The sequence below is a fragment of the Cavia porcellus genome, unplaced genomic scaffold, assembly GCF_034190915.1.
Source record: "Cavia porcellus strain 051 isolate PalLab524CR breed Dunkin Hartley unplaced genomic scaffold, mCavPor4.1 scaffold_1, whole genome shotgun sequence".
NCBI classification, from domain to species: Eukaryota; Metazoa; Chordata; class Mammalia; order Rodentia; family Caviidae; genus Cavia; species Cavia porcellus.
In genome coordinates this window covers 200,658,760-200,674,423 of record NW_026947484.1, presented here as the reverse complement: position 1 = coordinate 200,674,423, position 15,664 = coordinate 200,658,760, and the positions used below count along the sequence as shown (strand labels likewise).

Here is a 15,664-nt window from a genome sequence, read left to right as displayed (position 1 = left end):
AAGAAATACATTAACTCAAAAGGAAATTCATAGACAGAAAGTTAAGGAGTAAAAATAATGTTCCATGTAATAGGGAATTAAAAAAAAGCAAGGGTTACTTGCCCATCAACTGCAGAATGGATAAGAAAGACACAGCATTTTTATAGAGTGGGAAGCTACTCAGCTATAAAGAAGGATAATCATGAGGCTCTCGTAGGTAAATGGATGCAACTTGTGGTCATGCTCTTGGCTGAAACGGTTCAAACTCACATGGGTGAACATCATGTTGTCTCCCTAGCATAAAAAAAGCTAAAGAAGTCAGTGGGATCCAAAGTGTACAACAGGGCTGGGGAACACAGCTCAATGGCACAGAGCCTAACCCTAAGATAACAAGAGGCATTATGGTAGCCACTGTTGATTCCTTATTATCTTGTTTTAAAGTCCTGTACTGTTTTCATTGTTTGGTTTGGTCTCATTCTGCTTTGTTTGGTTTGATTTTATTGTATCTGATGGCATGGGCAGCTATTTTGAAGATAACAAGAGGCATTATGTTAGCCACTGTTGATTTCCTATTGTCTTGTTTTGAAGCCCTGTATCACTTTCACTGTTTTGTTTTGCTTGATTTTATTCTGTTCAGTTTTGTTTGACTTTGAAATGTCTGATGGTATGGGCAGCTACTCTGAGGATGGTGGGAGGATTGTGGCAGCCACTGCTGAATTCGTACTGTCTTGTTTTGAGGTTCTGTGTCACTTTCACTGTTTTGTTTTGTTTGACTTTATTCTACTTTATTTTGTTTGGTTTCATTCTCTTAAAAAGAAAAAAAAGTTAAAAAAAAAAGAAAATGTATGAAATGAAATAAAAATTACACTGATAAAAATCTGTGGAATACAGTTAAAGTGGCACTGAGATAGAAATTTTTACCACAAAATGCATGTATTAACAATGAGGAAAAGTCTCAAATCAATAATCCAAGCACTCAATTTAGGAATCTAGAGGAAAATAAACCAAAGCAAGCAGAAAAAAAAAATAAACATAAATCACTGAAACTGAAAATAGAAAAACTGAAAAGAGAAAAAGTAATGAAAGCAGTTTTTAAAAAAAAAAATAAAATTGAAAAACTTCTAAGAAGACTGACAAAGAAAATAGAAGACACAAATTATTAGTATCAAAGATGTCTACCATTATAGATCCTTCAAACATCAGAAGGTAGTGCTTCAAACAATTTTGCACATATAAATTTGCTAAGAGATGAAATGGGCCAATTCATTAAAAAATACAAACTACCACAACTTACTTAATATAAAATTGACTCTTTGAACAACTAACAACTACACTAATAGAGTAGAATACAAAACTTTAAAACTTTCTAAAAATAAACCCCCAAACTCAGATAGTCTCAGTGTAGAATTCTACCCAACATATAAAGAATAATTAACATTAAGTCATACCAGGTCTCTCACAAAATAGAAGAGGCAGGAAGGAACATTTTCCAATCCACTAATCTGATATTGCCAAACCAGATAAAGACAGTTTAAAAAAAAAAGAAAACTACAGGTCAATACTCATCATGAATGTAAACTCAAAAACTCTTAACAAAATACTAATAGAAAATTCAGCAATAAATAAAAAGAATCATATATTATGATCAAGTGGGATTTATTTTAGGCATGTAATCCTGGTTCAATATTCAAAAATCATTCAATGTAACCACAATCATAATAAAATCAGGAGGAAAAAAAAATCACATGGTCATGTCAACTGATGCAGAAAAAGCACTTGCCAGAATTCAACATCTATTATAAAAATTTTCACAAAAATAAAACTAGACAAGAACTACAATTTGATTTTTAAAAAAAGTACCTCCAAAGAAATCTATGGCTATATCACTATCATACTTAATGAAATAACTATTATACTTCACAGTGAAATACTGCTTTCCCCTTATAATCAGTAGTAACATAAGATGTTCTTAGACAACACTGGGCTAGAAATTCTATCTTAGCCTTTGCAATAAGACAAGGAAAGGAAATAGAAGACATATATAAGAAAGGAAGAAAGGATGTCTAGATAGAAAATCCCAAGCAATCAACAAAAATAACTAGAATTGATAAGTAAGTTCAGCAAGATCACACCACATAAGGAAAGTCTACAAAAATTAATCTAGCTGGGTGTGGTGGTGCATGCTTATGGTTGCAGCACTCAGGAGGCTGAGGCAGGAGGACCACATGTGTGTCTGAGACTGGTGTAAGCTACATGGTGAGTTCAAGGCCAGACTGAACTTCATAGTAAGACCTTGTCTCAAATAATCTAATTTCTATTTAATAATAATAAATATGTGAACACTACAATGAAAAGTACAACTCCATTTACAATCATTCAAAAATTTTTAAAAAACACAACACCTATGCTTAAATATATACATACATATATATATATATATTGCTTGCCTACTTAAAACTACAAAATGTTAAATAACTCAATAAATGGAGAGATATACTGTTCATGACTCAACATAGTAAAGGTTTGAGTTTTTTTCAAATTGATACATAGATTTAACATGAAGGGCCATCAACCCCCCAAAAAGATCTTTGTTGACATAGACAAGATTATTCTAAAATGTATATGGACAGACAACTCAAGTAGCTAAAGCAATTTTTGAAAAAGAATAAAATAGAAGGAGTCATTTTACCAAATCTCAGAACTTACTATATACACTCATTAATCAATACTGTATGATACTGGCAACAAAAGAGATTAATAGAAGAGAATGAAACAGAAAACCACACAATATGCCTGACTGCTTTTTGACAAGGTCCAAAAGGAGAGGCAGCCTTTTCTGCAAGTGGTGCTGAAGTAGTTGGTCTTCTGAAGGGTGATAAAAATTTCAACCCAGCTTCACACTTCATATAAAAAATGGACCACAAGCTTAAGTCTTCAATATAAAATCAATCTTTAGGATCTGGAGCTTTAGGTAACAAGTTCTTAGAATTGATCCCAAAACATGATTTATAAATGGGAGAAATGACACGTTGCTTTCATCAAAATTAAATCCTTTTGTTCTGTGGATGACCCTGTTTTAACAAAAAAGACAAGTAAGCCGAGACTAGAAGACAATTTTCACAAACCACAGATCCCACCAAAGAGTCACAGCTAGAATATACTGAGAACTCTCAAAACTCAACAGTAAAAAACCAAATGACCCAATTAAAAAATGAGTAAACAACACGAAGAGACTTTCCTTGAAGATCTACAGATGGCGAATATGCACATGAATGATGTTGCACATAATTAACACAAGCTAAAATCAAATGAGTGATTGCCACACACCTGTCAGAATGACTGGAACAAAAAGACTGAAAAGAACAAATGCTGGAAAAGATGTGGAGAAGCTACACCACTCCTACATACACCCCAGACACACAAGCAAGTAGTTTAGCATTTTCTTAAAAAAAAAAAAAAAAAGGAAATATGCAACTCCCACATGATCCAGCACATGCACTCCTAGACATTTATCCCGCAGAAACAAAAACTGATGTTCACAGGAAAGTCTGCCTGTATTTATAGCATCTTCACTCATCTTTGTTCCAAACTAGAAACAAACCAAGATATCCTTCACTGGATGCGTGAGTCAATAAATTGTGGTTCATTCGTATCATGGACTTTAGCAATAAAAGCAACAAACTACTGACATATGTGATGGATTCTATGGCTGAATCTCCAGAGAAATTATGCTGAGGTTTTGGGGGAAAAAGTCAATCACAAAGGGTTACCTACTGTACAATTTCACATATGCAACATTTCTTTCTTTTTCTTTTTTGAGACAGACTCGCTGTGTAGTTCAAGATAGCCTTGAACTCACTGCGATCCTCCTGGTTCTGCCTTCCCAGCACTAGAATTACGGTGTACACCACCACAACAGTTTATATAACATTTCTGGATTGAAAAAATTGTAGAACTGGAGAACTCATTGGTGACTATTGAGGTCCAAGAGGAGGGCTGGTGGGGAGAAAGCTGACCACAAAGGGGCAACACAGGGAATTTCTATACTGATGGTAACTGCATCATGAGGGCCCCCCATATTTTATGATGTTTTGCAATCTTGGGGTCTTGCAGACCCAGGCAGGGACCAGCCCTCCCCATTTAGGTAATCTGCAGAGACAGGAAGTGACTTGCTTTTTACTACACTTTTAAGATACAAACTAGTCGTACTCCTGCTGCTTCTGTCACCAGCTCCTATAGTCCCTGCCCCACGCCACCCTAGAGCCAGGTTCCTGACAATGGGAACCACCTCTGTGACCCAGAGTCCACCAAAATAACTCACACTAGACATCCTCAGGGTGCCGTCCTGCCGCCTTGCCCGCCCCAGATACCACACGCAGGCTCCCACCCCTTGCTCCTCCCACACGGCCCAGAGCTGCGAGTCCCTGCCGCCCTCTTGATGAAGCCACTATGAAGTCAGTGGTGAGAACTTGAGTCACTTGGGTCAACACTGAAAATTCATGGCTGGTGGGAGAAGGAAGCCTAGAAAAAGTCAAGACCAGCTCCTCTGTCACCAAGCAGGGGAAGCCGCTACATTCGATGAGATCATCAAGATGGCAGCCATGGAGAACACCTCTGATCAGGGTCTTGTGCTGGGAATGCCATGTCCTTCCTCTGAAGAGCAGCCCTGTCCCCGGGGCCCTGCTCCACAGGTTAACAGGGACTGGTGGAGGGACAAGCGGAGGCGTTAACAGATGTCTGCCATGCAGGCCACAGGAAATAAAGGCCCAAAGGCTGGCCACAAAACCACCTTCTGAGTTTTCAGTAAATATGAATTTAATGTATTTTTCATAAAAACAAGGCAGAACAAAAAAAAGGCAGAACACCAGATGTCTTGTATCAATCAAGCTCTGGTTCTGAAAATAAACTAGCCTGAGAGCCTGAAGTTATTTTTCCACTCGGGAACCGGGGCAAACCCCACCCCAGACCTCCTACCAGCAAAGCCCTGTGCAGGAGGCAGCAGACACAGGACAGGCGCTGCCCCAGGTGGGCTCTCCCAGCACAGCAGGGGCCCAGGCCCTGCGTCCTGCATCCTGGTCCCAGGAACCTGGCTGGTTGCCTGCCTTGCTTGTGGCCTTCTGGAGACCATGTGACAGCTGTGATCCGACCACACACATGCCTTTCACACTTGCCACCTGGTATCTACCATATGCTTTTACCAAAGATGGTGCTACCATCTTCACCAGCTTTTCCCAACATTGATTCCTTAAGCACCATATAAAAATAAAAATATGTGTTTTTCTGAAACTGTTTCAGCATTGAATGACTTTTATTTTATCTTTCTCTGCTTTGGTAAATGAAACTCTCATGTAAGGTTTAGGATTTCAAAATGATCCTTCCCTCTGCATCCTAAACCAGACCACTGATTCAGGGAGGAGCTGATTTTCCCTGGTGCCTCCACAGCGCCTCACACTGGACAGCTCAAGCACCTGAAACTCCAATTGTTCAAAACTTCAGGGTACATTTTGGGCATATACACGTTATCTACTTCAAGCAATTTTGAGAGATGTTCTGTTGCCTGGTAAGTTTCAACAGTGTTGAAAGAAGGGAGACAGAGGAAGAGAGAACGCCGGGGGAGGAGTAGTGCTGATTTGTTGGGCATTGGGTTCTTGTGCTGCCATGGAGGCCTGATGGGACGCAGTAGCCATGACCAAGGCTGGCTTCCCAGCACCCAGCTGCAGGAATGAGCAATGGTTCCACAAACGTCACCTCTGGGCTCCGGCAGCCCCAGCTTCTCCGCCCTCCACCAGTCACCCCTCTTCTAAAGTCACTCACACTCTTAGACAGCTAAACACACTCCACATCTGCCCACCTTCAAGCAAGGGGGAAAGGCTCCTGGAGTCCTGTCATCCCCTCGCTACCTTCACCTCTCTTCCTCAAAAGCCATCCACCCTCTGCTTGTCACTGTCATCTCCCACATGGACTTCAAGTCCACTCCTTGCTTCTGGGCCTTCTCTGCCCCTCCTCAACCAGCAACAATCCACAGGACTCAGGTGACTCAGCTGTGGGTCCGGCGTGACACGTCATCTCTCCTGCTTACACAGCCTCTCCTTGGGTGAGCCCCGCTGGTCCTTGTCACATGATCGCCCCGAGACCTCTCTCCAGACCTTCAGAACTAGGACTCTACTTGGATGTCACATAAATACCTTAAACTTTACACGTCTCAAACTGGCCCTGTTTGTCCCCAGCCCCTGCTCCTCCCCCAGGCTGCCTGTGTTCCTGTCTCAACCGAGAGCATCAATATCCTTCCAGCTCTCAGGGAAGAGTTCCTTATGTCATTTCTAGCCTTCCTTTCCCTCACCTCTGCACCCAGCTCCCAACATTCAGTCCTTTCTTCTGCCAAGAAGTGTAACTGGGTTCCCATCGCCTACTTCCAATCTCCTTTCCATGGCCCACTGTGGGCCACCTCGCTGTGCATTAATGGGTAGCCTCAAAACTCAGCCGCTGCCTCAATGCCTTGTTCCAATTATTTCCTTGTTCTGCAAATCTCCTGAACTTTTAAATATACAAATTTGCCTAAGAACCTCTTTTCCTTCAAATTGTTTACTGAACTCCTCCAAACTAATAACCAAACTCAATACGGCTCACAGCTCTGGGCCCCATTCATCTGCCTGTCTTTACTTCTGACTTTTGCTGTGTAGAGACCAACTTGCCTAGAACCCTCAACTTCCAGTGCTTTGTGCAGTAGGAGATGGTCAGTCAGTATCCGTGACACTAATGAGTAGGTGAGTGAGCGCTGACCAGAAGTTTCACTGCGGGGCTGGGTGAACTACGTTTCGAAGGATGAGTAATTAAAAAAACAAAAAGCCAAAAGCCAACACAATAAAAACAAAAACAAAAAACCAAACTGAAGGAGTGGAGGCATGTTGGGAATATGGAAAAGTGGGGGCACAGGTATGATGACACAGGTCACCTTGTACACACAGTACTGTAGCCAGTTGTAAGCACTTGCTTGAAAGGTAAAAGGCATATATGTAAAAAGCAAGGTATACAGCACAGGAAATACACAGAAATACACCCCAAAATGATCCTCCGTGATGTCCAGCTCCATGTCTCTGAGGAATTGCAAACTCCAGAGTGAGCTAGAAATCAAAGGTTAAACATGGGGCACAGAGGAGGCAACCCTCCGGAAGCGAACCCCCAACCCAGGATGAAATGGCCATCGTGCCTCATGTGGCGGCATCACAAGCACCAGACTCCCCCGATCCCTGATGGCAGGGACCACCAGCCCCGGTCACGCCCAGATTTGAGAGTGTGGCTACCGGACACAGCGGGTGGAGCTGAGGGGAGACTGCAGAAATAGGAACAACAGACTGAAAAGTTTAGTAAATAATCCCAGCGCCTACCCAGAGAAGCTTCCCTGATCCAAAGAGAAGGGAAACCCTTAAATTAAGTTTTTATAAATGAACCCTTTGCTTCTTTTACTTCAAGCAGCAGCAGCACCTAAGCCCACTTTGAAGCAGTTGCGCAGCTCAAGGCCAGCAGCCCGTCTGGTGCCCGACAAGCAGGACTGTGGGGTCACCCTGCTTAGCCCACTCTGTGCAGGGAGATTAATCCTACAGCAGTCACACCAGGCAGACACGGCCTCGACATGGTCAGCACACAGGGCTCCCTCGTCCTCTGCACTTCTGCCTGGGCATCCCTGTAGCTGGCCACCAAACACATCGCGCACTTTGGTCTGGATGTTTGTTGACTTAATGTAAAATTCCAGATGAAAATACAGGGAAGGATCTCTTCTCACCCTGCCCTCTGCGCCGTTCCCCTTGAACTCTTGAACTCAGGACCAGACCTGAGTTATCTGAAAAAAGTCCAGAGGCCAGAACAAAGTGCTGACTCCTACCTTCTCACCCTCTCCCCAAAGGGCTCTTAGAGGGAGCGTGCAGCCTGGGTAATTACCAGGCGAGCTAGCTTGAGCCCCTTGCCCTGCTCACCTTCCACTAAAATGCATGGTACAGCATGATCATGAAATGTGCTTATTAATTTCATCCATTTGACACTGCGCTCTTCTGCCCTGAGCTCGACATTAGGAGAAAATGATAGGGATAGATTGTGCTCTTGTCAGGCTTACCAGGACTTTCAGAAAACCAAACTGTCAAAGGGCATCTGCCGCCCACTAGCCAAGTACTCACAGTGACCCCAAAGGTACAAACAGAATGTTACAGATACAGATTGGCAAGAGAAAGGCAGCAAGGCTGGAGACCCAGGTCCAGGGCGGGAGCCTGCCGAGAGAGGGACCCTGGCGCCCGCACTCCCACGGATTCCGAGCCAGCCCTGCCTTGATTCACAGTGCACTGCCTCAGACCTCACTCATCAAAAGACACTTTGGCTTCTCAAATCAGGAACGTTTTTATTAGGTTCCCCAAGAGTTTTATGGCACAACGCCATAGCTAATGATTCTATTTTATGGAAAGTTATACATTCCAATGGAGCTTTGAAGACAGGCAGCAGGTAAGACTCAAATCTTTGTCAAAAGATCCCTTCGTTCTTTCACTTTTAAAATGTTTATAAGCTTTCAAACAGATGAGAGTGATGTGCAGCATTTGAACAGGCTCCCTGGTCTACACACAGGAACCAGTACTGATGGGCCCAAGTAAGCACCTGCCTTAACTGCAGTGACTTCCAGTGGGGATGGATTTTGCCCACCCACCCCTTCCTCCCGGGAACACTGGGAAATGTCGGATGATATATTTGACTGCTGCCTCTGAAGGAGAAAGAGCAGCTGCTCTTGGCATTGGCTGGATAGAGTCCAGGAACGCTGCTAAACACTATTCGATGCAGGAGAGAGACCCGCAGCAAAGAACTATCTGATTATCTGGCTCCAAATGTCAACAGTGCTGAGGCTGAGAATCTCTACCTTGGGGCTGTTCTAAGACCAGGCATCCAGGCCTTTCTACCCCAGGACCAGCAGACACTAATCTAGTCAGTATTTTTTATGTATTCTTTGTGCACATTTTCAAAGAACAAGGATAAAATGTTGCCATAAACAAAATGAGAAAAGTAAAAATAAGATTACCTTAGAATCTCAAAACATATGATGATAGTCATTATTATACCCTCTTAAGGTCACTCTGCACTCTTTAAGCTCTACCAAATTGGAATTTATCGACTGAAACAACAAAATAACCAGTCCCAACACACAGGGCTACCGAACACAGCACAAATGTCTGCTGAAAAGCAAGACAGCTCTCTGCTAGACTGTTGGGCTGTGGGTCACCGCATCTGACCTGGGAGGAGGTCTGGTTCTGATTAACCACTGCACCCAAGGACTGGGATTCTGTCACTTCATGTGGGATTTGGGTTCTCCCAATTACCAAAGTGCAGATAAAGCCACTTGCCCTCCGGGCTTCCAGGGACTCTAAATGAGATCACCTCATAGTCTTTCCTAGGGTCCTAGATCCTTTTCATAAAATGTCACAACTAGAAATGACTTTGGAAGTCAATGAATCCAATCTTTTAATTTTACAGAAGGTAAAAATGATCATCGCAGAGGTCAAATAGTTCAGCCACACCGCAAGCCAGGAAAGGAATCTTCTGATTCCCTAGCCAGACACTGGCCATGGCCTTTCACCAGTGATGACCTCCCCCTCTAATTATCTTAAGTTCCTAGAGGGAAGCAGCACATCTCACACACAGGCCAGACTCAAGGATACAAGAGGTGAATATGTGTTTAGTCAGTGAGCAAAATGTACAAACTAGTGTCCTGACTTACTACATCATAGCCCGTTGGGGCCCGGTTCCGGGAAGCCACCACCCCGACTCCCGTGATGGGGTCCATCGACATCTCTGGCAAGGCTTCCGAAAGGTCTTTAACTTCAGGCATGGTGGATTGTTCCTGGTTCAGAAAAGGAAAAAGAAAGCACACAATTCAAACAGTGTTCCATGTGAGCAATACACACAGATAGAACCAGAATCTTGGGGCAATTTGATCCTTTCCTCGGATCAAGAATTCCAATCACCTCTATTCTGACCCTTGCTTTTCTAAGGTAAGCTGAGGGCAATCTTTGATCTCAGGAGGTATTTTGATGCAAGCCCAAAGCATATCATTCTTAACACTATCACCAGCTGCCTGCCTTCTGAATAGATACTAGTAGCTCCTCTGAGGTTAAATCAAACATAGCTAAGTCTAACACAGCTTTTGTTTTTCTCCTTTTACAATCCTGCCTTATAGAGGCACAGGCTTCCCAACCACAGCCCCTACCGTGCAGAGATTGGACTTTCTGCAGGCAGAGCTCTGCAAACACACAAGGAGCTTTGCAAACATGGAGAAAAAAGTGTTCTGGGCATGGGGCACAGGAAAGATGTTTTGAGCTCAGGCTCCAATTTGAGCAAGAAATTTAACCTCTTGGATACTCAATTTGCTCACCTATAAAGTGAGGCTACGATACCAACACCCTCAGAGTCGATGCAAGAGCTAAGAGGGCCACGGTAAATGAGGAGCCTAGAGAGGTCTCCAGTGCACAGGTCACATGGGCACTCACTCAAAGCTAAATACAAACAATGGTCCTAACTCTTGCCGAGCACTCCGGCTGAAAGAGGAAAGTAGGCAGAATTATTATTCTGCTGCTGCAGTCCTTGACAGGACCAGAGGAGACAGGTACAATATGGACAGCACCAGGCCTGGGCAGCCCAAGTGGCCATGCCACCAGGAAGCAAATGAAAAACGCAACACCTTATGTAAATGAATGTAAGTACTTTTACAAGGGCAAGCCATGAAAAAAGGAGCCAGTTAAATTCCACCTCGTTCTGCAGCAATTAAACTCCACTGGCTGTAGGTCTGCCAGCTCTCTCAGGGCTGGTTACTGCTTTGAAAGTAAACCAGGTACCCTAAGTAGGCAGGCAGGAAGGCAGGCAGGAGGAGCATTCTTACATCTCAGCCTAGAATCACAAAAGGCAGAGACCACTAAAAATGGCTGCAGCCTCCTAAATAGAGACAATCAAAACGCTGCATGCAAGTTACCCGTGTACTCAGTGGAACCCACAAAAGGCTCCGGAAACGGGCTTGTCGGTGCAACAGAGCCAAGTCCCCAACCAAAGCTAGGAGGTGCCTGGCACAGCTGCACGCTCAGCTTCTGTTCATGACAAAAGAGAAACTAAGCAGCCTTTACTTCTACTGAAAACAAGCCTATAGAGGTCTGGGCAGGGGGTGGGGACCACATCAAATCACTCTATCATTTCCTATTTTCCAGTTTCATTCACCAGCTAGGTTTATCTACATAAAGCACAGGGCTTAGTGCTTCCTGCACCCAGTAGGCACTGGGTGAATATTTATTGAGTGACTATGTATGCATGCCCCCAGTATAGGTTTCCAGTTAAATATCTGCACCTGCCTGATCCAAAGCGTGTGCCGACCAAAAAGTGCCTGCACTTGAAAAATCCTGTATTAACAGGAACATGAACACAACATTGCTGCAGTTTGCAAAATATTGGTACCTGCTGCTGGTTACCAAAAATGCTTTGCAATTAACAACTCATTAACAGAATGTACAGATTCTGCCAGTGCTAAATATCACGCTGTGAATTTAATAAAGAACATGTGAGGTGAAGGGTTTTTTTTTTTGTAAGATAGTATTGCCTTTACTATGGGGGGGGGGCTGAGAAAAAAAGAGAGGGAGGAGAGAGGAAAGGGAAGAGAGAAAGGCAGAGAGACAGACAGAAGGTAAGCCTAAGTGAGATATATCTTATTTGCTGATAGATTCATGTCCTCCGGTCACAGTGTGCACAGCCAGGCATCGATGACTACGGCTCTTTTGCTCTGCTGCATGCTATCAATTGCAGGAGGGCCAATTGCTCTGGAGAAGGATGCTCGGGGATGCTCCCACGGAGACAGCCCAGCAGCAGCTCCCAAGATGGCTGCAGGCGGCCTCCAGCTGAGGCAGACAAAGAGCCGGGCGCCAGTGCCTGCCCAAGAGCCAGGGAGAGCTCAGCGCATCTCCGCGCCCGCCCCTTCCCCCTTCCCCCAACTGCGGTGCCCTGGGGATGAGGCAGCCTTTGTGAAACAGACAAATGGCTGCTCTCTCGTGCGGGGCTGTGGCCCACTCCGCTGCGGTGGAGGGAGTCCCACCACCAGCTAAGGAAGCTTTTAATGAGAAACACCCAAGATATCCATGGCAGAGGCCATCGCTCAAAGCTGCTTGCCCTGAATTACATATTTTCTGACTGCAAATTACTTTTAACAGCATCTCCCCCGTCACTTCAATTGACCTTCCTAACAAAAGGCCATTTATTAACTAGCACTCCGCATGCCCCCCCCACTCCAGCTGCTTGGAGCCTGGAGCCCAAAGGGATGGCACTGCGCATCCTTAGCAACCCAGGGTTGCAGGCCAGGCCTCTGCCACAGGATGGCAGAGGTCAGGGATCTGAACCCACAGAGCAACTCTAAGTGGGGCAGGGAGGGCAAGAGATCAGAGTGCCAGGCATGAGGCCATGCTGCTAAAACACCCGAGGCCCCCTTGGCCTAAAAATGCCTGCTCCCATCTCAGCAGGAGATGAAATCTCCTTCCTGGTTCACCTGCATCTGCAGCTCAATATCCTAACTGCTTATATGCAAACACATTGCTGTTGAATCAGTGCAGCACTTTACAAAAGTCAAAAAGCTTCCTCAGGCTCCTTCTCAGTTAAGACACACATCGGACCTAAAGGGTGGCTAGGCCACGTCATGCCAATTTTATAGGACAGCAAACTGAGGTCCCAGGTTCCCAGACACCATGCACCCACAGCCAGCAGAGGCGCACTTCTCCCCAGTCAGGCTTTGGTTACTCTGTGCACAAAAGCCCAACGTGCCACCCAATTGGCAAAGCAGTTTCAACCCTAATTATATTTTTAAAATGCCAAAAGCTCTTCTTTCTCTAGCCACAGCTCAATAAGTCAAAGCAAGGGGGAGAAAAGTATAGAAAGATAAAAGTAACACGGGATTAATTTCCCTTGCACTCAGTTTCAAGATTCAACAGTTCCCTCATAAATAATTTAAAACAATAAAAATGAGCTAAGGCCATGTTTGTGTGGGACGGAGGTAAATTCAGGCCTAATGAGGGAGATCCGAGCACAGCACAGGAGGGAACAGGTTGATGTACGGCCTGGTGCATGCAGGATCGACGGCACACAGGGGCTCCATTACCCTCCATGAGTCCCAGGCCCACCCGACGGGCCGAGGAGGGAGCCAGAAAGGGAAGCCTGTGTCATCTAGCTGTGGTTGCAAGGAGGACCTCTACAGGGAAAGCCAAGCGCAGTCCCAGCATTGGGTGGCGAGATAGCAGAGGTTGAGTTTTGGTTTTGTTTTTTGTTCCTAGAACTTTAGCATTTAGCCCATCTGAAATCACGTCAGTCCTCATCCCAGGCCAGCTAACTAAGGAATGAAGGTACTTGGGCACTTTCAGTCATGGCTGCTCTTGGCCGGGGGCAATAAATACCTTGGGCCATCCTAATTCAGCCTCCTGGGTCATCTCGTCTCCATTCCCAGGGGACCTCTCCCCTAGGCAGGCCTGTAGCCTAGCTTATTCCGAGGCCTGGCTGCAGGCAGCTGTTCCCAGGCTGCCTGAGATGACCTCCCCAAGGCATGGAGGTGCTGCCATGTGTGTACACACATACGCACTGTGTGCGTGCCCCTGTGTGTGGACTGGGCAACATGCAGAGGGTTCAGCTGAGATGTTTCCCAAGCCAGGAGGATTTGGTCCCCCTGCCAAGGTCAACTCCTACTGCAGGACAGGCGGGGCTGGGAGGAGGCCCTGCAGGTGCTGTCATCCAGGTTCACAGGGAAATGAAGTTTAACTAGGAGGCCTCTTCATACAGATGGCACACTGCTCCCTCGCAGCTGATCAAAGAATTACCACAACAGTGCGCCTAATCCCGAAAAGTCAGCAGTGCTGGGCTGAACTGACGTGAACATTGTTTCAGAATCAAAGGCCTGCTCCCAGCCCCAGTCTGGAGAAAACTAAGCTACTGTATCACAGCTGAAAACTCAGGGGAACTTTGATATCATCTCTGTTTAATTTCCACGGCCTAGTGAGCCTGGGGTTTATCTCGTTTTATCAACTCCAGTACTGAAATCAAAACCCAACTAACAACGTTCAGACCTCTCTCCACTGAGGCCCTTCCAGCGGCAGGGTGTGGGCGCAGGAGTTTAAAGTGCTTTCAAGGGCCAGGACTGCAGGGGGTACGGGGTGTAGTCTTCAAAGGAGGCATCCGCCTCCTGCCATCTCAGCTCCCTGCCGGGCTAGGAAGGCCAGCTCAGAAGCAGAGCCAGCGCTGCTGCTGGGCCCAAGGCGTGACTGCACAACTTTTGAGGAGAATAATTTCAAAGTACTAACAGGGGCAGGTTAAATTGAGCTCCTGTAATTGAAATGACAAAAAGCATTGGGTTAATTAAGTCCCTATAGAAGGATAAACCTGTGATCAGTTTGCTTGAATTCCAAAGTCAAGGGCACCAAAGACATAAACTGTCTGCCCACATCTACCTACTTGGCGGGGCTGAGGAAGGGAAGGAAATAAATATTTCATTCGCTGTGGGATACAGCGAAATGGCCAAAGGGACCAGGCAGTCCCCAAATAAAAGCTGCAGCTACAGTGGATATCGTGGGGAAGTGCTTCAATGTTCCCTGTGGCAGCCCTTTCTACTGACAAAGCCACAAGCAAGGCACAGAAGGAGAATCTCCGTCCCAAAGGTGGGAACACAGAAACAGCCAGCCAGCCACCTCCCGGCAACAAAGGTGCAGAGACCACCTCCTCAGGAAGCTGAGAGCTGAGGCAGGGGCCAGCAGCACACAGCATGTGGGCAGCTGGCTCTCAAGTCACCCAAAGGAAACAGCGCAGACTGCATGGTGTCGGCTACAGAACCTCAGGACAGCACCAGCACCACCTGCCCTGTGACCTAGGCAGATAACCTGAAGGCCAGCAACAGTCACAATCCTGGGACAAATGCGATTGGGGACAGTCAGGTGGCAGCAGGCCATGGGCTGCTGGGAGGGTGCTCGGATATTGGGGAACTAAAGCGCGTGTTTTTCTAAGCTTTTCCAGGATCACAAAGGATTTTCCTGCTAGGAAACTAACAATTGTGGGCATTTCCTTTCCTTTCACTAAAGGTCTGCTTCTTTTAATAGGAGAATCTGATGCAAGAATGCATCAATTCAATCCGACCTATGCTTAGATTTATTTTATATTAACCATTTGATGACCATTCTCAGTTTCCAAAACCCATGTGAGCCAGGTCTAGGGCTCAGGTTGCAGCTAACACAGGGCAATGTCACAGCCCAGAATTCTCTCCCCCCAAAATAAATCCAGGATCAAGCTTATAGCGCTGCCCAGGCCAAAGCCCTGCTCCATATAAACCTAACTCTAACTCGGGTCAAGAAACACTGTTCAAGGGTGGGGTACCCTCTAGCACCTGTGGGAGCACCACCCCAACTTGTTCACAATCACTGGAAGTGAGAGTTGTCTGGTCTCTACTCCTATCAGGGCTCCCATCATAGTGCCATGTTGTCAACCTGACTTGCACATGGGACTTGGGAGTTTCTTTCCATGCATCCAGTAGTTTAATCATTCCACCTGCCTGCTGATGACTTCCAAAACAACCTCCACAACCTGGGCTTTTCTCCTGAGACCACGGTGGGTAACAACAGAATAACCTGACAGTCATCTTTACCTGCATGTCCTG

At 45.6% G+C, this 15,664-nt stretch overlaps 1 protein-coding gene across 3 annotated transcripts in view; it reads right to left on the bottom strand.

Moving 5' to 3' along the window:
• The window catches only part of Mvb12b (multivesicular body subunit 12B), a 163,820-nt gene that overhangs the window by 139,437 nt on the left and 8,719 nt on the right, over nucleotides 1-15,664 (bottom strand). For all 3 annotated transcript variants that reach the window (XM_063227666.1, XM_063227674.1, XM_063227668.1), the window contains exon 2: nucleotides 9,728-9,850. In XM_063227666.1, coding sequence (XP_063083736.1) covers nucleotides 9,728-9,838 — 111 coding nt within the window. In that variant the 5' untranslated portion in view covers nucleotides 9,839-9,850. The remainder of the gene's footprint in view (nucleotides 1-9,727; nucleotides 9,851-15,664) is intronic.